The 17,469-nt window shown below is 38.1% G+C and overlaps 1 protein-coding gene across 1 annotated transcript in view; it reads left to right on the forward strand.

Annotated features, from left to right (window-relative positions):
• Positions 1-247: 247 nt before the first annotated feature.
• LOC129767798 (IQ motif and SEC7 domain-containing protein 1) overlaps positions 248-17,469 on the forward strand; it is a 424,090-nt gene continuing 406,868 nt past the window's right edge. Inside the window, exon 1 of the mRNA XM_055768999.1 lies at positions 248-912. Coding sequence (XP_055624974.1) covers positions 719-912 — 194 coding nt within the window. The 5' untranslated portion in view covers positions 248-718. The remainder of the gene's footprint in view (positions 913-17,469) is intronic.

The following is a 17,469-nucleotide window of genomic DNA, read 5'->3' on the forward strand; positions in this document are numbered from 1 at the left end:
TTGCCATCCAACCCAACCGGTTGTGGGGTAAGGAGAGTAGAAGCGGAAGTGGAGGACAGAGGGCATTTGGGCAGGAAATAGAATGTCGAAAATAGCAGACTCGAAATCGGGGTAGCTTTCCGGCCTCCGGCTTCAGTGGCATTTCGGGATTCGTAAGGGCTGCATTCGAGAAGTGTGGTCTCTCGCGCGTGTGTTTCGATTGGCAAGTCTAGTGAAGGGTTTTTTTTGTTAGATTTTAGTGTTATTAATTACCGGTAGGATAGAGAAATCTAATCGACCAGTGGGAATTCACAAGTTCCAACCTTGCGGCAGGGCTTTCAATGCCATAGATTTTCAATGTTCCTTTTTCTATCTACGAATCCCCGTCCGCAGTGCTTTTGAAAAGCAAGTCTCGAGTGGCTTTGTCCTAAATTGGATGCCTGGAGGTCGTAATCGTCAAGGTGGCTCTTGACATGGCCACCTCCACGGCTGATATTGTGCTGTAGCATATGTGTGTATTTTTTTCTTTCCTCATTTTTTTTCTACCAAATCAACCCAACAACGTTACGTGGTCATTGAGGAAGATAGTCGCACAGCAAAATCGATACTTGCTGTCTGGCGTAAAGTGAAACAACAACCCCATCTGGTTTCAGTGGTGAAGTGGTTATCGTGTAACGCCCTCTTGCTTGTGTGTGAATGTCTATGTAGAAGTTGAATATAGAGGAGGTGTGTGATTATCATGCGTCACTGTTTCGATACCGAGTCCATAAGACGGCAAAGTGTCGAATGGCGAAAGGAGTCGGTTTACCGGCAATCGCATCAGCAGAAGCAGAACAGGAACTACAACACGCTGGTGGATGGAGGTGCCCAGTGGAGACAGCACCATGAGCTACCGGTGGAAGTCATCCGGATGACGGTGATGCGCCAGTGGAGGTGAGTTCGTGGGGGTCTGTGTTTTCTATAAAGTAGTCTCAATGAAGCTGATTGATACATCGCAAATCTTACGATTACGTAATTGAGAAATTACGTAAATTACGATTTTTTGACGTAGGATTACGTCTTTCATTTCTATACTGGGGTGTAAGTTCAAAGTTCCGAAAACGAAAGCGTTACGCCGGAGCAACGAAATTTTGAGCGTTAATATCTCCTAAACAACTGTACGAAATGGTATGATAAACACTTCATCCGAAAGATAAAATGTCTATGCGTTATATCAGTGGCGTCTCGTGAGTAAAGTTGTGCACCTACACGGTGAACCAGCGAGACCCAAAATTTGATAAATTTCTGCTCAACATTGCAAAAAAAGGAGCTTATTAGTGCTCGAATATTGTTTTTTTATCTAAGAATTTCAGTGAATTGACTGAACTATCTCGTGTTTCCTCATATTTCGAACATTTCTGAGTCTAATTCTTATTTTGAGCTATTTTTCATAATCGTGTGTAGTAGATTGTATATAAATTCAATATTACATTGCATAAGTTTAGATGCGTAATGGAGTGCGATAGAATGTTTCTTAAACATAATATTAGAGTGTTGTTTTCAGAAACAAATTATCTTTTTAATTAAATTTCTTCTGGTGATACGGTAATGAAATTTAAGTCGCAAATCAGTCGCAAAAAGGTTTTCCAATAAATTGCTCCTGATATTGAAGCTCAAGAAGCGATTTGTTCTCAATAGCAATAATCATAAGCCTTTTCAGTCGCTCCTCTCCCATCGTTGATCATAAGAAGGTTTTCAGTCTACGAAGAAATAAAAAACTTTGTTTGACCGATGCTGTGGTTGGAGAAAGCGTTAGTATTAGCTTTGCGAATAAAATAATTTCTGGAAAAATATCGTCAAGATTGCTACCGATCAGTGTTTTTATAATCTCTGGTGCGAATGAAATCGTATCACCATCCCACATTGTGTTACCTAGATACATTTCTTCCAGACAAGTAAAAATTTCTTCATTATATGTTTCAACTTTGTTGATCATTCTAGAGCTGTAGGCTCACTTGACTCTGCACAAGTTTGGGATCTTCTGCTGCATAAATTTCTTCAACTCGTAATCGCACTTTGGGCTTTGGATAAAGAATGGTGCCAACGAAGAGAGGGAAGAAAAACATTTCCTTGTTTTTGAATTATTCGTGCAAGAGTGTAGAAAAACAACATTGAGAACATGCGTCTTACATTGAATATGATCAGCGTTTGGAAACGACTTCTTTGCGATCGCCTGGATTTCTCCTTTATCTCCTGACATCACTCGAGCTCCATCATATGTTTGTAAAACCAGCTTAGCAGGTGATAAGCCAAATTAGTGCAGTAAACTGAACTCATTCTGAATTTATTATGATGTTCCAGAAAATACTACCGTGGTATTTATGAAGACGGAAACCGATATGTTTTTCGTAGCCAAAAAGTTACACATGTCCTTATAGTTTCCTCTATTTACAGACGTTATGCTTTCATCGTGACCTAGGAAGCTCAGCCCATGTGAACTGAGAAGACAAACTAATTCAATGAGAATTTCTCTGTTTTTCTTCACATTTGAATTATGCTTGTTTCTTACGATTTCATTAGCATGATCTAACGCATCTTCAATGCAAGTTTTTTCAAACGTGCGGCATGTTATGATGTTGTTGGTGTGCTCTTTGGTAGCTGAATGAGTATTTATAGCGAAAGATGGATGATTCAAATCTGCATATCCTACTCTGTATAGTTCATTAAGACTTATGTCAGATGAATGTATTTTTTAATAAAAATTTAAAAAAAATAAAAATAAAAGTATCTCTACACTGTTTTCTGCTGGGCTCTGTAACAGCAAACAAGGCCAACAAAATAGCTTTACTCTTGTCCCTGAATCACAAAGCTACTTCGCGTCGTGAGCTGTAGCATCAAAGTTCCGTGTAACTATTTTACCGTTTCTAGCACAAGTCGCTCTTAACTTGTCCAATTTTGACCGCGGAAAATCCATTTTCGCAAAAAGTTATTTCTCTTCCACAGTTTTTTTTCGCAAACGGCCTTTTCAAAAACTCATTGACAATATACTGCCCAACAGTGTGATTTGTGATGATTTATCGCGAATCTCAATTGGCACACCGAAAAAAAACTGGATGAAATTTTGTCATCTGAAGTGCGCCAATCCGACTGCGAATCTAAAGCGTGGATATCCTCACGTGCAAAGCGAAATGTGCACGATACACACGCTAATACATTGGCAATTTACTAGAGCGTGTGAGCGTCGCTCTATCTGTTCACCGAAAAAGGGCACAGAGACTGATGTCAATGACGTAATAAATCATCTGCGTCAAGCAAGCTTTCAGAGAGCCGCTATATAAAAGCATCTTACGCAAAGCGCGCCGATTGTGGATCTGGATCTGGTTGTCTAAACTCGGGTTGCGAGAGAATCGAGAGAGACTATCGATGAGGAGATCTGAATCAACCCACCACAATTCTCTTCTCTTGTGCACAGAGTCGTTGCCAACACATTGGCAGTTTAGTTACCCGAAGCTTCAACACAATTTTATTAACCAGTGTGTAGATATACGTAATTTTTGTGCACTAATCGATGTGCACTGACTGGGAAGAGCATAGAATAAATGGTACAAAATAGAAACCAATATACTTAATACTGCACAGTGCGTGGACTGGGAGAGCCATATGTTTTTCATACTTTCCAGACGTTTCTTTTTTGAGCTCTAGTCTGTGCATAGCAGAGTAGGAGCGTTTCATATTTTTTTTTCTTTTTAAATATTAGGTTGTGCAGTGCACAAGGTGCCATATGGACCAGACGCCTCTGCGTTATATGCTTGTTAGTTTTTGATCCAAAAACTTGTTTCAATGCAATGCTTTCAAAACAGGCTATTGAAATCACACCAATCGGTATATAAGCGAGTGCCCCTCGGAAATTCACTCAGTTATGATTGCGCAACGATTGAGGTACGATCGGTAGAATGAATGTATGTTTCCCTAACACAGACTTCGAATCCATGGAGCCTGGGGGAATCGGCATTGCAAAATAGATGCAAGCTCCGGGTACTTTTGTACTCACTTGTGTCTCTGCAAATCGTAATGTTTCCCTAACACAAATTTCAAATCCATGGAACTTGGGGAAATTGGCATTGCAGAAACATGCAAGTCGGTAGTACTTTTATACCCTCAAGCATTTTTACACTCCAGAATACGTTCTGCTAACACGATCGATATCTTACCCAATAAGGAACATCCGAGGTGCGATAATTGAAGAAACACAAATGATTACTAAGTCAACGGTAGTCCTACGTCAACCTTGCGGTCATATTAGGTATAACCCATTTATAGTTTTTTTTTAAATTCAAATCTGAGATAGAAACACGAAAACTATCCCAATTACTTTCGCCAACAAAGGATGGAAGATCAACAGAATTGTTGGTATAGAACTTCGAAGTCATGTCATTCAATTCGCTCGTTTATTCATTCGGATACTATTGTAGAATGTAGAGAAAAGGCCTGGCTGAGTAGGCATGTAAAAATTGCCTTCAAACATACTCACCAGAACTACACTGCGTTCCACAACTATAGAACCACTCATTTTTTTCTGGGTTTCCAAAGATATGTAGGAAGTCGATTGAATAGAAGTATATAGTGTAGAACATAATAACTATCTCCATTTATAAGACTGGCCATTTGAACTTTATTGTCGTGTCCAGGCGCGAAACATTCAATAAACTAAAATTACAGTGTTTCATATCATATCCAAATGGAAAAACTCTCACTCCTTCACAAAATTAACACCAATTTCACATGAGTTACAACAAGTTTCTAATTCGTAGGTCGTCCTTAGCTCTCAATCAGTTCAAATAACCCATTCGGGGTGGTTTCGACGAAGCTGCGCCATGTTGTAGTGTGTATCTCGTTCTACGCAAAGGATACTGCTCGTTTAAGCTCTCCAAATCACTCATACTGCTCGTAAGCTGCATCTACTATTCGTACGATCACTCCTCAGAGGTTCTTGATAGGGTATTGATCTGGTAAACAAGCTGACTAGTCCAGAATCTGAGGCCCCTATTCATTAAACCATGCCATGACTTTCCGAATTTTATGAATGATATCGAATTACCCAATTATCGCGGTGTTTTTGATGTAAAAACAGAAGTAAATGATTCTGATGTACTTCGTTGCACTTCTGGCTGTTCATTTATGGTGATGGTGAGCTATCTAAACTAGGCCTTTGTGAGATTGAGAATATGAAACCTGGCAGCCGATCGGAAGCAAAAACAACCATATTTTAACAAAGATAAATGCGTTGTTTTATACATTTAAATGAGATCTTCTGGACCCTTCCATATTCCGGTTATTGTATGAAAGAAGTCGATTGTATGCTGGCATTTCTGTTTCAGATACGCAATGAGTTTTCTCAAGTACATTGAGAATTAAAATATACACCCAGGTATTTGAAAACATAGAGTGCAAGATCGTTTTGCCGAATAGTTGAAGCCGGAATTGGGCAGGTTCATGCTTCCTAGATAAAACCACAATAGAAGTTCGATTGTGAAGGGAACATCGAAAAAGAAGGGTGAACTGCAAGCGATGAGAAGGAGTTCAAGCAAAAAAAAGGAATTTGATTGCCTAACAAGTGGAAAAAAAGCTGATGCAAACTTTGGTATGAAGTAAGACTGATATAATGGTCTTGCAATAAGAATAAAGCCCCGTTATATTCACTCAATACATTGAAAATTGAAAAATGAAACACATAATTTTACTCTTACAAGATTTTCTTCAGTGATTTTTATTCGTGTTCAGCCAACGTGTTTACCAAAAGTGGAATTAGACGAAATTCAAGTCCTACGTCAAAATGCAATAAAAAATAAATTCAAATTGAAGGGGGAAAATCATTTATACTCTTAACATAATCAAATCGAAACATGGACAAAATAGTTAACAGATTGTGTCCGAAACCTGACCGCATAGGAGGTGTAGATTTACGTTGCGATATTTATTGCACATTTGTTAAACAAGATGCACTGTAGTCACAATCGACAACGTGTTGAGGAAACGCCTTGCGATGTACACAAATGGAAATTGGAAATTCGGGCCCCTCATTTCTCTCAACAAAGTATTAATTTTGAATTTTCGATTTTGAATTTTTGATTTTCCGTATAAAAAAATGTATACATAAAAAACAATTAAAGCATTTCAAAATTGCCCTATGTTTGCAATTGTGATTTTACAAGTTTTCCATGTTTTTTTTAATTTTTGACTTTGAATTTTGAGTTTCTTATTTTTTTAGTTTTTAATTTTTAATTTGATAATGACGCGACTAGTGATGTCTAAATTTTTCATTTATTGATCGCTGGGGCATTTTTCAATTTTCGATTCATTCAAATAATTGTCTTTCAATATTCGATTAATCGAGCGAATATTTATTTCTTGTAATAATCACGTATCACGTTGTCTTTCTGACCGCGTGGTCTATCGGGTTGTCGATGCTACATGGTTGGATAAAAACAATTATATAGCCCAATTCTTAACATAAAAATGCATTGACCTTGAGAAAGATTCCTTTTTTCATTAATCACGATTACAATGACAATTATCGAAGTATTCATATTTTGATTTTGAATTATTCGATACAAAATTACTCTTATGATTTCAGATATTCGATTATTTGAATTAATCGAACGATTAACCGACGTCTCTAGACGCGACAGATGTTAACACTAAAACTTACGATGTTTCATGTATACCTATTCAAATTTATTTAAATAATGAAATTACAATTTGTGCCACGCAAAATAGCACTGTAGCTTGGAATGGTTACTGGTTAATTCTAGTCAGGCCCAGGCTCAATCCAATTGACTTCCGGACACGCGCAGGTCTTCAATACAGCTCAATCTTGTCCAATCAGAGACGAGAATAGAGCTAATGAAATGGCTAGGGCGGTCTTTACGAAGTCAAGGGTTGAGTGGGTAATGGATTCCTTGAAGCCCTTTAAATCTCCAGGACCAGATGGGATTTATTCGGTTCTGTTACAAAAAGGCAAGAATATCACTGTCCCTCTTCTGACGGAGATGGTTAGAGCTAGTATGGTACTAAGCTACATTCCTAGTAAATGGCGAGAAGACCGGGTTTTATTTATTCCCAAGGCTGGTAAACGTGACAGGACGACTCCCGAAGCGTATAGACCAATTAGGCTAACATCTGTCATCTTAAAAATGATGGAAAAGGTCATTGATCTCCATAACAAATCATCATATTTGAACAGGAGACCATTCAAAAAAATTCAATTTGACTACCAAGCGAATAAATCAACTGAATCAGCGCTTCACACGTTAATTTCAAAAATAGAGAAGTCTTTTGATGCTAAAGAAATCTCACTAACAGCTTTTCTTGATAATAACTCTATGAATAAAAATATGAAAAAGTGTAGTTTTGACATATACATCTCCAACTGGATACATGCAATGCTAACCAACCAACTAATAACAGCTAAATTAGGAGGATCTACTCTAACAACGAAACCAACTTGAGGTTGCTCTCAAGGAGGAGTTCTGTCTCCTCTGTTGTGGTCCCTAGTTAATTTAGGATACGAAGTTAATTTAGGATACGAAGTCATTGGTTTTGCTGATGACATAGTCATCTTAGTGAGGAGTAAATGTGAGTATACCAAGTTTCCAATAGAATGCAAACAGCCCTTAACCACACACTCAAATGGTGCAACTCGGAAGGACTTAGTGTTAATCCTTCAAAAACGGTCATAATTCCATTCACCAGAAAAAGAAAGTATAAGTTTCCACCTCGTAGATTGGGAGGTGTACAATAAGAGCTTTCAAAACGAGCCAAATATTTAGGTGTCATGCATGACCAAAAACTAAATTGGAACGACCAACTGGAGTACGCAATATCTAAAGCCCAGACTGCGCTCTGACCCAGATTAACCCAGATTACCACATGCTTCGCTAGTGTGGTGGCCTAAAAGTAAACAAATATTAGCTCAGAAAAAGCTCGATGAACTACAACGTGTGGCATGCTTATCAATAACTGGAGCAATGTCCAGTGCCTCCTCCAAAGCCCTAGATGCTCTTTTCTACCTTCTACCCTTGCATCAATATGGGCAACTTGAAGCGGAAAATGTGCTCTTAGACTGAAACGTATAAAACATTTTCTAGAAGGAGATCTCACTGGGCAGTTACAAACTCTGAAAGATTTTCAACTGAACACTATACTAAACATGAATGAAGACTGGATGGAAACAAAGACTAACTGCAGTGTTCCCTTCAAAGTGATTGAATTCAGGTGTTCCCAACACTCGTCTAGGATCACTCGTGTTTTATACTGATGGGTCCAAAATTGGTAAATCTACGGGAGCTTACTGGACCTACTGGGCCTACAGTTTTTCAAGCAGAAATACAAGCTATTCTAACATATTTAAATATTTATTTGGCTAGAAAATACAGGTATGCCAATATCTGTGTCTTCTCAGATAGCCAAACAGCTCTTAATGCAGTAAAATCATACACATGTCAGCCAAACCTAGTTTGGAGTGTAGTGTTAAGGATAGCCTTAACACTCTCGTCGGCCAGAGCGAATTGGTCGAGTTTCATGTTGGGCCCAAATTCAACTCTCGGTGCGCTAGAGAAATAAGCGGCCAATGAATCCGAATGAAATCAACAGACTGCCGATTTGAAAACTTATAAAAATATTTTTTCAACCAATTGTACAGTGTCGCCAATAATAATGAAAAAATGTAATTCGATTCGAATATTCGATTGCGAAGATTCTGTGAATATATCATACCAAGAACATATGTCACTTTTGTGGGAAAATAATCGTCACAAACTATATCACATTTGGCAACTCCGACTTTTCTTGTGATTCGTTTTCATTGTTCTGTGCGCTTGGTAGATAAAAAGCTAAAAGAAGAAGCAAGTTGCAATTTTTTTTTCTGAGAATGAGAATAATAATTACACAACTCGGATAGGGCCTTTTTTTTGGTTACTGTGAGTATACCAAGTGAGTATACCGCACCGCGGATCATCCGCTTGCGGATAATCGAGATTCTACTGTACATATATACACATACACGTACATCATACAGTAACATTTTTTGATACTAGATGGCCCAAGTAAGTCACCCCGACGCAGTTTTATAACGACAGCAGAGATAAAGGCTTGTTCCAAATTTCAGATCAATTGGGTAACAGTAAGGGGGTTAACTATTGATATGGGTCAATCCTACAGATAATCATACAAACATACTTACAAAATAGGTCATGCTAAATAAAATCGTCTAAAAGTATAGTACAAAAAATATATTTTTTTATGTTTTTGATTTTTTGATTATTTTACATATTTACATTTAAGTGCCTATTCTATTAAATTCCGTTCGAAAATCCTATTCAAATTTAACGAGAAAGGTGTCACCCAGATCTGGGTGTTAAAATAACTAGCTGCTACAAACGAAGTCAAAAAAGGAAAAATGGAAACAATGGTACAAATAGTGCCATGAATTTGAAGAGTTCAGAAATTACTGCCGAGGAATGAAAAAAATGAGAAACATACATTATAAAACTTCTCTATCCAGAGTGGACTTTCTTCAGACATGTTATCTAATCTTACTGAATGTATTGCTGTATCACGCTATATACCGGCACCTGAGTAAATGACTGAAGTTTAATAATCCTATGTTGTTATTTGAACAAATTATTTAACATTAATTTTCAATACCAAAATACCTACTAGGACTCAACCTGCAGATTATGCCACTTAACTTGAGATATTCAATAGTTTCAATTGCTTCACATAAATTATACTTTGATTTTGTTCCGGAATACATGAACACCATTATTCCGTAATTTAAAACGATCAGACGGCGTGAGAATTATTTACGACGATCAATCGGGAAGATTTGAATTTTTTCATGTGCATTTTGAAGCTAACCTCGTATCCCATTCTTTGGAGAATTAGTAATTCTCGGACAGTTCTTCTCAACGCCTATTCCTTCTGTGTTATCCCATCCCCGGGTTGGGTCATGGTCAACCCGGCGAATGTGCGGCCGACGAGAAGCGTGTGCATGTTGTACTCATGAATATGCTAGTCTCGCGCCCTCGGCTTTTCCAAGCAGCACCATTTATCGATCCAGATAGGAATCGGCGCGAATACTGCACATACATACGGAGCAGTGCAGTGTTTGGTGGCGGCCCATTGAAATAACCCAACATCATCGACTTCCCTAAAAAGGGGGAAATGCACAGCGGTCGAATATTCAGAGTCCCTCGTGTGCTGCTGTTGTTGTTTTTGGGCTCATGTTTTGTCCCCTTTCAGTCATTCGCTATATTGCTACCGAAAGTTGTATCCCTCAAGGGGGAGCAGCACACGTGACTGGAGTGTCCTTTCGGAAGCTTGAAACATTACTCCTAATTAGGCGGAGGCGGTATGAAAGGGTGGCCCGACTGACTCGGTGGAGTTCATGGTGAAAGAGTGGCTTATGCTATCGACTGGGTTAGTCACTATGGTTGCTTCGAACTTTTAGATTTTCAATTTTTAAGGGATGTCTCATGTATTAGGTTGTTTTTTTGTACTTTCGCTTTATTGATATCTCTGAGTCTCAATGACATTTTTTCTTAGTTTTAAGTCTTCTTTATTTGTCACATAAAACTATCAAACACTATCATTACTTAGATCCATGATTAAATTTTCTCTAATGTTTCAGGCTTCATTTTGTTACACTAATTGTTCAAAAAAAAATCCACTACTATTTCCCAACCAACATTTTCGTTTCAAACACCGGAAGATGAATCGTCCGAACCCACACCGAGGTGCACAGTTACTCATTCAGTGCCAACCCATCAAATTGAATTGAATGGAAACATGTTTTTGACTGAATGTCAAACTCTAAACGAAAATTAATTATTCCATCGGCTTGGCTCTGAACTTGGCCCGCTGTTGAACACACACGTTTCATGAGGCAGAGGGGAGGATCGATGCAAGGTGAACATTACATAAGCAGCACCGTTTGAGGCTTATTTTGGCTCGGCGCCAGACAAACCGTAAACTCTTCACGGCACGGTGAAAATGGTTCACGGTCAGCTTTGCATCGAAGCGAGCTACAGAAGACCAGAGCTGCTCGAATCGGTTCAGGGCCGAGATCGAACAACTTGGTACCACACTTGTCCACCCGTGTCCGATTCAAAAACTAATAAAAGTCAGATTTCCCGAGAAACCATAAAAACGGGTAGTTTATCTCAGCCACGAACAACATATGCATCTACCCATGTCTCGTGCGCTTCTTGTTCTGAAATAAAGTTACCGTGCGGATAAAATGTTGGATTGTACGTTGGAGAGACAGCGATTCAATTGTGTGTGAATAAGAGCAAAATGTAGGCAATGGGTTGGTGCCAATAAAAATTTATTCAAATGGTTCCCTTTCTCATCGCGCGAGCAGATGTGTCAATATTGTCAGTTGACGTAATCGTTTTCCACATGTTGTTTCACGTTTATCTAAAACATCAATAACTCTACGAAATTGTAGTGGACGGATTTCGCGCCAACTCGACCAGATGTTGGCATGACTCTCTCAGAACCTAATGAAACTTTCTGGGCGTGAAGACCTTACCTAATTAAGCAACTTAACATACTTGGTTTTTTCGAAAATTCATCTAGACCAACATATGAACAGACTCAAAATTTCCATCACCATTGGGTCGAATTCTTCTGAATCTATAAACATGGCATATTACCTCACAAGACACATTGACTGGAAAAAAAATATGCGGACGCGATTGCTCTAGCCATCAATTCCAGAGATGGTTTACCTCCATTGGAGGAGTATAACTTCCTTTCTCATTTGATCTGTGACAGCGCGATTCGCGCTCAAACGAAACCTATCCCAGGTTCCACTATTCGTCGAAGGCCTCCCAATCTATGGTGGGATAGCATATGTTCCAAGCTTTATGTAGAAAAATCGAATGCATTTAAAGCTTTTCGACAACGTGGAACCCCTGAAAATTTTCAGACCTTGGACCTTGAAAATCAATTTAAAAACTTGATCAAAGGGAAAAAACGTGCTTATTGGCGAAATTTCGTGGGAGGTTTGTCACGAGAAACGTCAATGAAAAAATTATGGAAAGTGGCTCGAAACATGAGAAATCGCTCTTCAACGAATGAAAGCGAAGAATATTCACATCGATGGATTTTTAATTTTGCACGGAAGGTTTGTCCCGATTCCGCTCCCGTGCAGAAAATTGTTCGAGATATACCACAAGATAGGTGCGATCTTGATTCCGAGTTTTCGATGGTAGAATTCTCTCTTGCTCTCCTTTCATGTAACAATTCTGCTCCGGGATCGGATAGAATTAAGTTCAACTTGCTGAAAAATCTCCCTGATGTGGCGAAACATCGCTTGTTGAACTTATTCAATCGATTTCTGGAGCATAATATTGTTCCAGATGATTGGAGACAAGTACGAGTTATAGCTATTCAAAAACCCGGTAAACCCGCGTCCGACTTCAATTCGTACCGCCCAATAGCAATGCTGTCTTGTATACGGAAATTGTTGGAGAAAATGATCTTGTTTCGCCTTGATCGATGGGTTGAAACGAATGGCCTACTCTCAGATACACAATATGGGTTCCGCAGGGGCAAGGGGACGAATGATTGTCTTGCGTTGCTTTCTTCAGAAATTCAAATGGCTTACGCCGAAAAAACAAATGGCTTCAGTATTCTTGGACATAAAGGAGGCCTTTGATTCTGTTTCAATAGAGGTTTTGTCAGACAAATTACACTCTCGGGGTCTGCCGCCTCTATTGAATAATATGTTATATAACTTGCTTTGTGAGAAACATTTGAACTTCTCTCACGGAGATTCGGCAGTAAGTCGGGTCTCTTACATGGGCCTCCCCCAGGGCTCATGTTTAAGCCCCCTTTTGTACAACTTCTATGTAAGCGACATCGACAATTGCCTTACACAAAATTGCAGCCTAAGACAACTTGCAGATGATGGAGTGGTGTCTGTCGTAGGATCAAATGAATCCGACCTGCAAGGACCCTTACAAGATACTTTGAACAATTTTTCAACCTGGGCCATTGGGCTAGGGATCGAATTCTCCACGGAGAAAACAGAGATGGTGGTTTTTTCTAGGAAGCATAGACCAGCAAAACCAAAGCTTCAACTTTTGGGTAAACCGATCACTCATACTATGTCATTCAAGTATCTTGGGGTCTGGTTCGACTCCAAATGTACTAGGGGGGCCCATATTAGGTATCTGAGTAAAAAATGTCAACAAAGAATAAACTTTCTCCGTACAATTACCGGCACCTGGTGGGGAGCCCATCCCGAAGATCTTATTATGTTGTATCGAACAACTATTCTCTCAGTGATGGAGTATGGCAGTTTCTGTTTTCAATCAGCTGCCAAAACACACCTCATTAAACTCGAGCGAATTCAGTATCTTTGTCTCCGTATTGCGTTGGGATGTATGCCCTCAACGCATACCATGAGTCTCGAGGTTTTGGCAGGCGTACTCCCACTAAAAGATCTCTTCAATTTATTATCTCTTCGGTTCCTCATCCGGTGTAAGGTCATGAACCCATTGGTGATCGGAAATTTTGAGCAATTGATCGAGCTAAATTTTCATTCTGGATTCATGAGTTCATATCATGAATTCACCTCTATGCAGGTTGTTCCTTCTTCGTACATTTCCAACCGTGTTTGTTTTCCTGACTACATCAATTCCTCTGTACATTTCGATCTGTTCATGAAGGAGAAAATCCATGAAAATCCAGATTATCTTAGATTGGGGTTCGTTCCTACGATCTTCAATGCAAAGTATGGGCGTATCAATTGTGATAATATGTACTTTACTGATGGGTCCTCTATGAATGAGTCCACAGGATTTGGAGTGTTCAACGTATTTTTTAGCACCTCACACAGTCTTCAGAATCCTTGCTCGGTATATATTGCTGAATTGGCAGCGATATACTGGGCGCTGGACAGCGTCGCCTCACGACCTGTTGAACACTATTACATTGTAACGGATAGTCTTAGCTCTGTCGAAACTATCCGTTCAGTGAGACCGGAAAAGCACTCGCCGTACTTCCTTGAGAGAATACGAGAAATTTTGAGTGCTTTATCCAGACTGAGCTGTTATGTCATTACCTTTGTCTGGGTCCCTTCACATTGCTCAATTCCGGATAATGAGAGGGCTGACTCATTGGCAAAGGTAGGTGCAATTGAAGGCGATATATATCAGCGTCAAATCGCCTTCAATGAATTTTATTCTTTAGTTCGTAAAAATACCATCGCTAACTGGCAACGCAAGTGGAATGAAGATGAATTGGGCCGGTGGTTTCACTCGATTATCCCTAAGGTTAGCCTCAAACCGTGGTTCAAAAGTCTGGACTTGAGTCGACTACTCTTCCGTTTCAATCTTGCCAGCAGCAATCTCTGCGTTTGTGGCCAAGGTTATCACGACATCGAGCACGTTGTTTGGTCGTGCGAGGTGTATCTGGTCGCCAGATCGAATTTAGAAAACTCCCTTCGGGCCCGAGGATGACAGCCCAATGTGTCGGTGAGAGATGTGTTGGCTCGGTTAGACCTCGATTACATGTCCCATATCTATGTTTTCCTTAAAGCTATAGATCTTCGTGTGTGATTGTCCCTACATCCTTATACCCTCCTTTGCTTCCTTGCGGGTAATTCGTCCCCTTGCTATAAATAGTAGAATAAGTTGAAATGTAAATAAACTATATATATATATACGAATAGATTTAAGAATTGAGTGTTCATCAACATTGTTACAATTTCCTTATATCACATCCTTCTCCTAAAAATATGTCACCCTTCTAAACTCGAGTACACCGCGAGTAATCGGTTTTCCACCTTACTAACCATAGATGTAAGAAAATTGTTTATATATATATATATATATATATATATATATATATATATATATATATATAGTTTTAAAATTATATTTTAGAATTCGGCTCCTTTAAACTTAAGTAACTGAGCCTGTAAAAATAAACGAATTAATAAAAAAAAACATATGAACAGAGCTAAATATTTTTGACCATTTTTAATAACATTGTTTACTCGATTTTTTTCACTTTTAAGTCCTACAAAAAAGTGATCCATGGAAGAGTTTTAGGAAAATAATTGAATTTAAAAAAAATACTAAAAAAATATTTTTTAAATTCTACACTGAAAAAAATGGTTTCATTAACTAAAAGTCGATTTTCTCAAAATGGTCATCTCAGATTTTGATGAAATAGTGGATAAATTGTAGATGTGCCCAACAAACCTTCCATATATCGCAACCTGTGCATATTCAAGCCAAAAAGTTTTTCTAACAAAAACTTTTTCAATATTTTATTGAAATTAAGTTCATTTCTTTTTCAGAACAGAAAGCCAACCCAAAACAAACAAAAAAAAAATAACAATAACAAGAATGTTGAATGAGTGCTTCAGAGGTTTTTATTTCAAATCAAATGTGATAAAACTTATGACATTTCTTGACATGAAACTCATTTTTATTCATCTGAAGTTATAACATGTACATTAGGGTGCCAATGAAAATGGTCATCTTGAATTTAAAGAAGTTACCCCATAAAAGATGTTCACCACCTCGAAAAAACACCCTATGCAAAATATCAGCTCAATCGAACTTAAGGGAGAGTGGCGCAAAGCGGTCAAAGTTTGAGTTTTGTGAAAATCGAAAAATCACCCAAGGGGAGTAAAGGAAACAATGTTTGATGTCAAACGTCTTAAAATTGCATGAAACGTCGAGATCTAGTGTCATTTCGAAAAATGTAAAAAATCGGCATTCTGAGACATTTATTTTCGGAGTACGAAACGAAAGGTATGGTTTTGGTTGCCAATAAAAATAGTGATTTCGAATTTTCATTCGGATCTTGCTACTAAATATGTTGATTTGCACGATAATATACCCTAAGCAAAATATTAGCTCATTCGGACTTCATTTACTGGTGTCACAAACGATAAAATTTGAGTTTTTTCAAAAGCTAAAAAGCACCGAAAATCAAGGTTTTCAAAAAAAAAGTTTGATGCCAAATGTCTTAAAATTGCATTTATCATCGAGAATTACAGTTATCTCGAATTTTTTTTCGGTGTTTTCGCATGAAAAATCGATTTTTGACAATTTTTTTAAGATAACTGTAAATCTTGATGTGTTATAATTTTAAGACATTTGGCATCAAAACTTTTTTTTACGAAAACCCCGATTTCCTTCACTCTCCCTTTGGGTGATTTTTCGATTTTCAAAAAACTCAAACTTTGACCACTTTGCGCCACTCTCCCTTAAGTTCGATTGAGCTGAAATTCGGCATAGGGTGTTTTTTCGAGGTGGTGAACATTTTGTATAGGGTAACTTTTTGAAATTTTAGGGTCGATTTTTTTCCATTTTTTCCATTGGCACCCTAATGTACATGTTAACATATATTCTATAAGAGATCCAATCATCATATCTTTCCTATATTTTCTTTATATCTAACATTTTGAAGATTTTGGGATCATCTGCTGAATTTGAAAAACTTTTAGCTGCAATTTTATTTTTATCTACAGGAAGAAAGCAATGAAATTTTTGTGTTCCCCATATTGTTATCGCGTGATTGAATAGTTCCTCAAGCTCACTCGCATTTTTTTTGTTTGCTGTTCTTTAGATAAGTAACGGAAATTCAATTTCGTGATACATTTGGCATTTTGTTTAACTGCCCAATCATAAACCTCTAGTGCTGTTTCGATGTGTTTCCGTAATCTTGGGCAAGACATGCTCTCTTTGCCATTCGTTGTAGAATCCCTCCTATTGCATCATAGGGTCCTTTCCTGTGGGAGATGGCAAAGAAATACCATTCTGCTTCTAGTCCGTAAACTTTTTTGAAATTACACAGACTGGCGAAATTCTTTTTGTTTTTGTAGTGTGCTGCTGCTCCATCGGACATGAAAGTTATTTTAGTAAAATCGATAATTTTTTTGAAAAATTCTATCAATTTTTCTCTAAAAAACTGCACTGTCACAGTGTCGTGTGTTAAAACTTCTGAAATAACTATACAACTTACGTTTTCTAGTTTACCATCTTTTTTGTGGTATATTTCAAATGGGCGAATAGTTGTTTGCGAGTTATTCCAGTGATAACCATGTGCCGCATATTGAATTGTGGATGAATAATTCTCTGAAAAATCACAAATTACTATTATTTCTCCTTGCGTCAAAGATTCTTTTTTATTTCGCAAAAAACAGATTGCTGTTCGTGAATAAAGTCATGCTCTATGAGTTTGTCTACTTAATCAACGAAATACGGCACAAATTCATCGCTTGGTTTTAAAATCAATTCCAAATTACAACGGTCTGTGGCCATTGTTGAAAAACGATTTCTTCTGTTCCGCTTTCCTCTAGTAGAAGAGTTGCTTCTTCATGAATTGATATTTTGGAAACACAATCCTTACAAGCTCGAAGATGGCAAACTGTGGCGTTTTGGAACACTACATAGCATTTTTCCATGACTACTGTATGCGAAA

The sequence above is a fragment of the Toxorhynchites rutilus genome, chromosome 2 (assembly GCF_029784135.1).
Source record: "Toxorhynchites rutilus septentrionalis strain SRP chromosome 2, ASM2978413v1, whole genome shotgun sequence".
Lineage (NCBI taxonomy): Eukaryota > Metazoa > Arthropoda > Insecta > Diptera > Culicidae > Toxorhynchites > Toxorhynchites rutilus.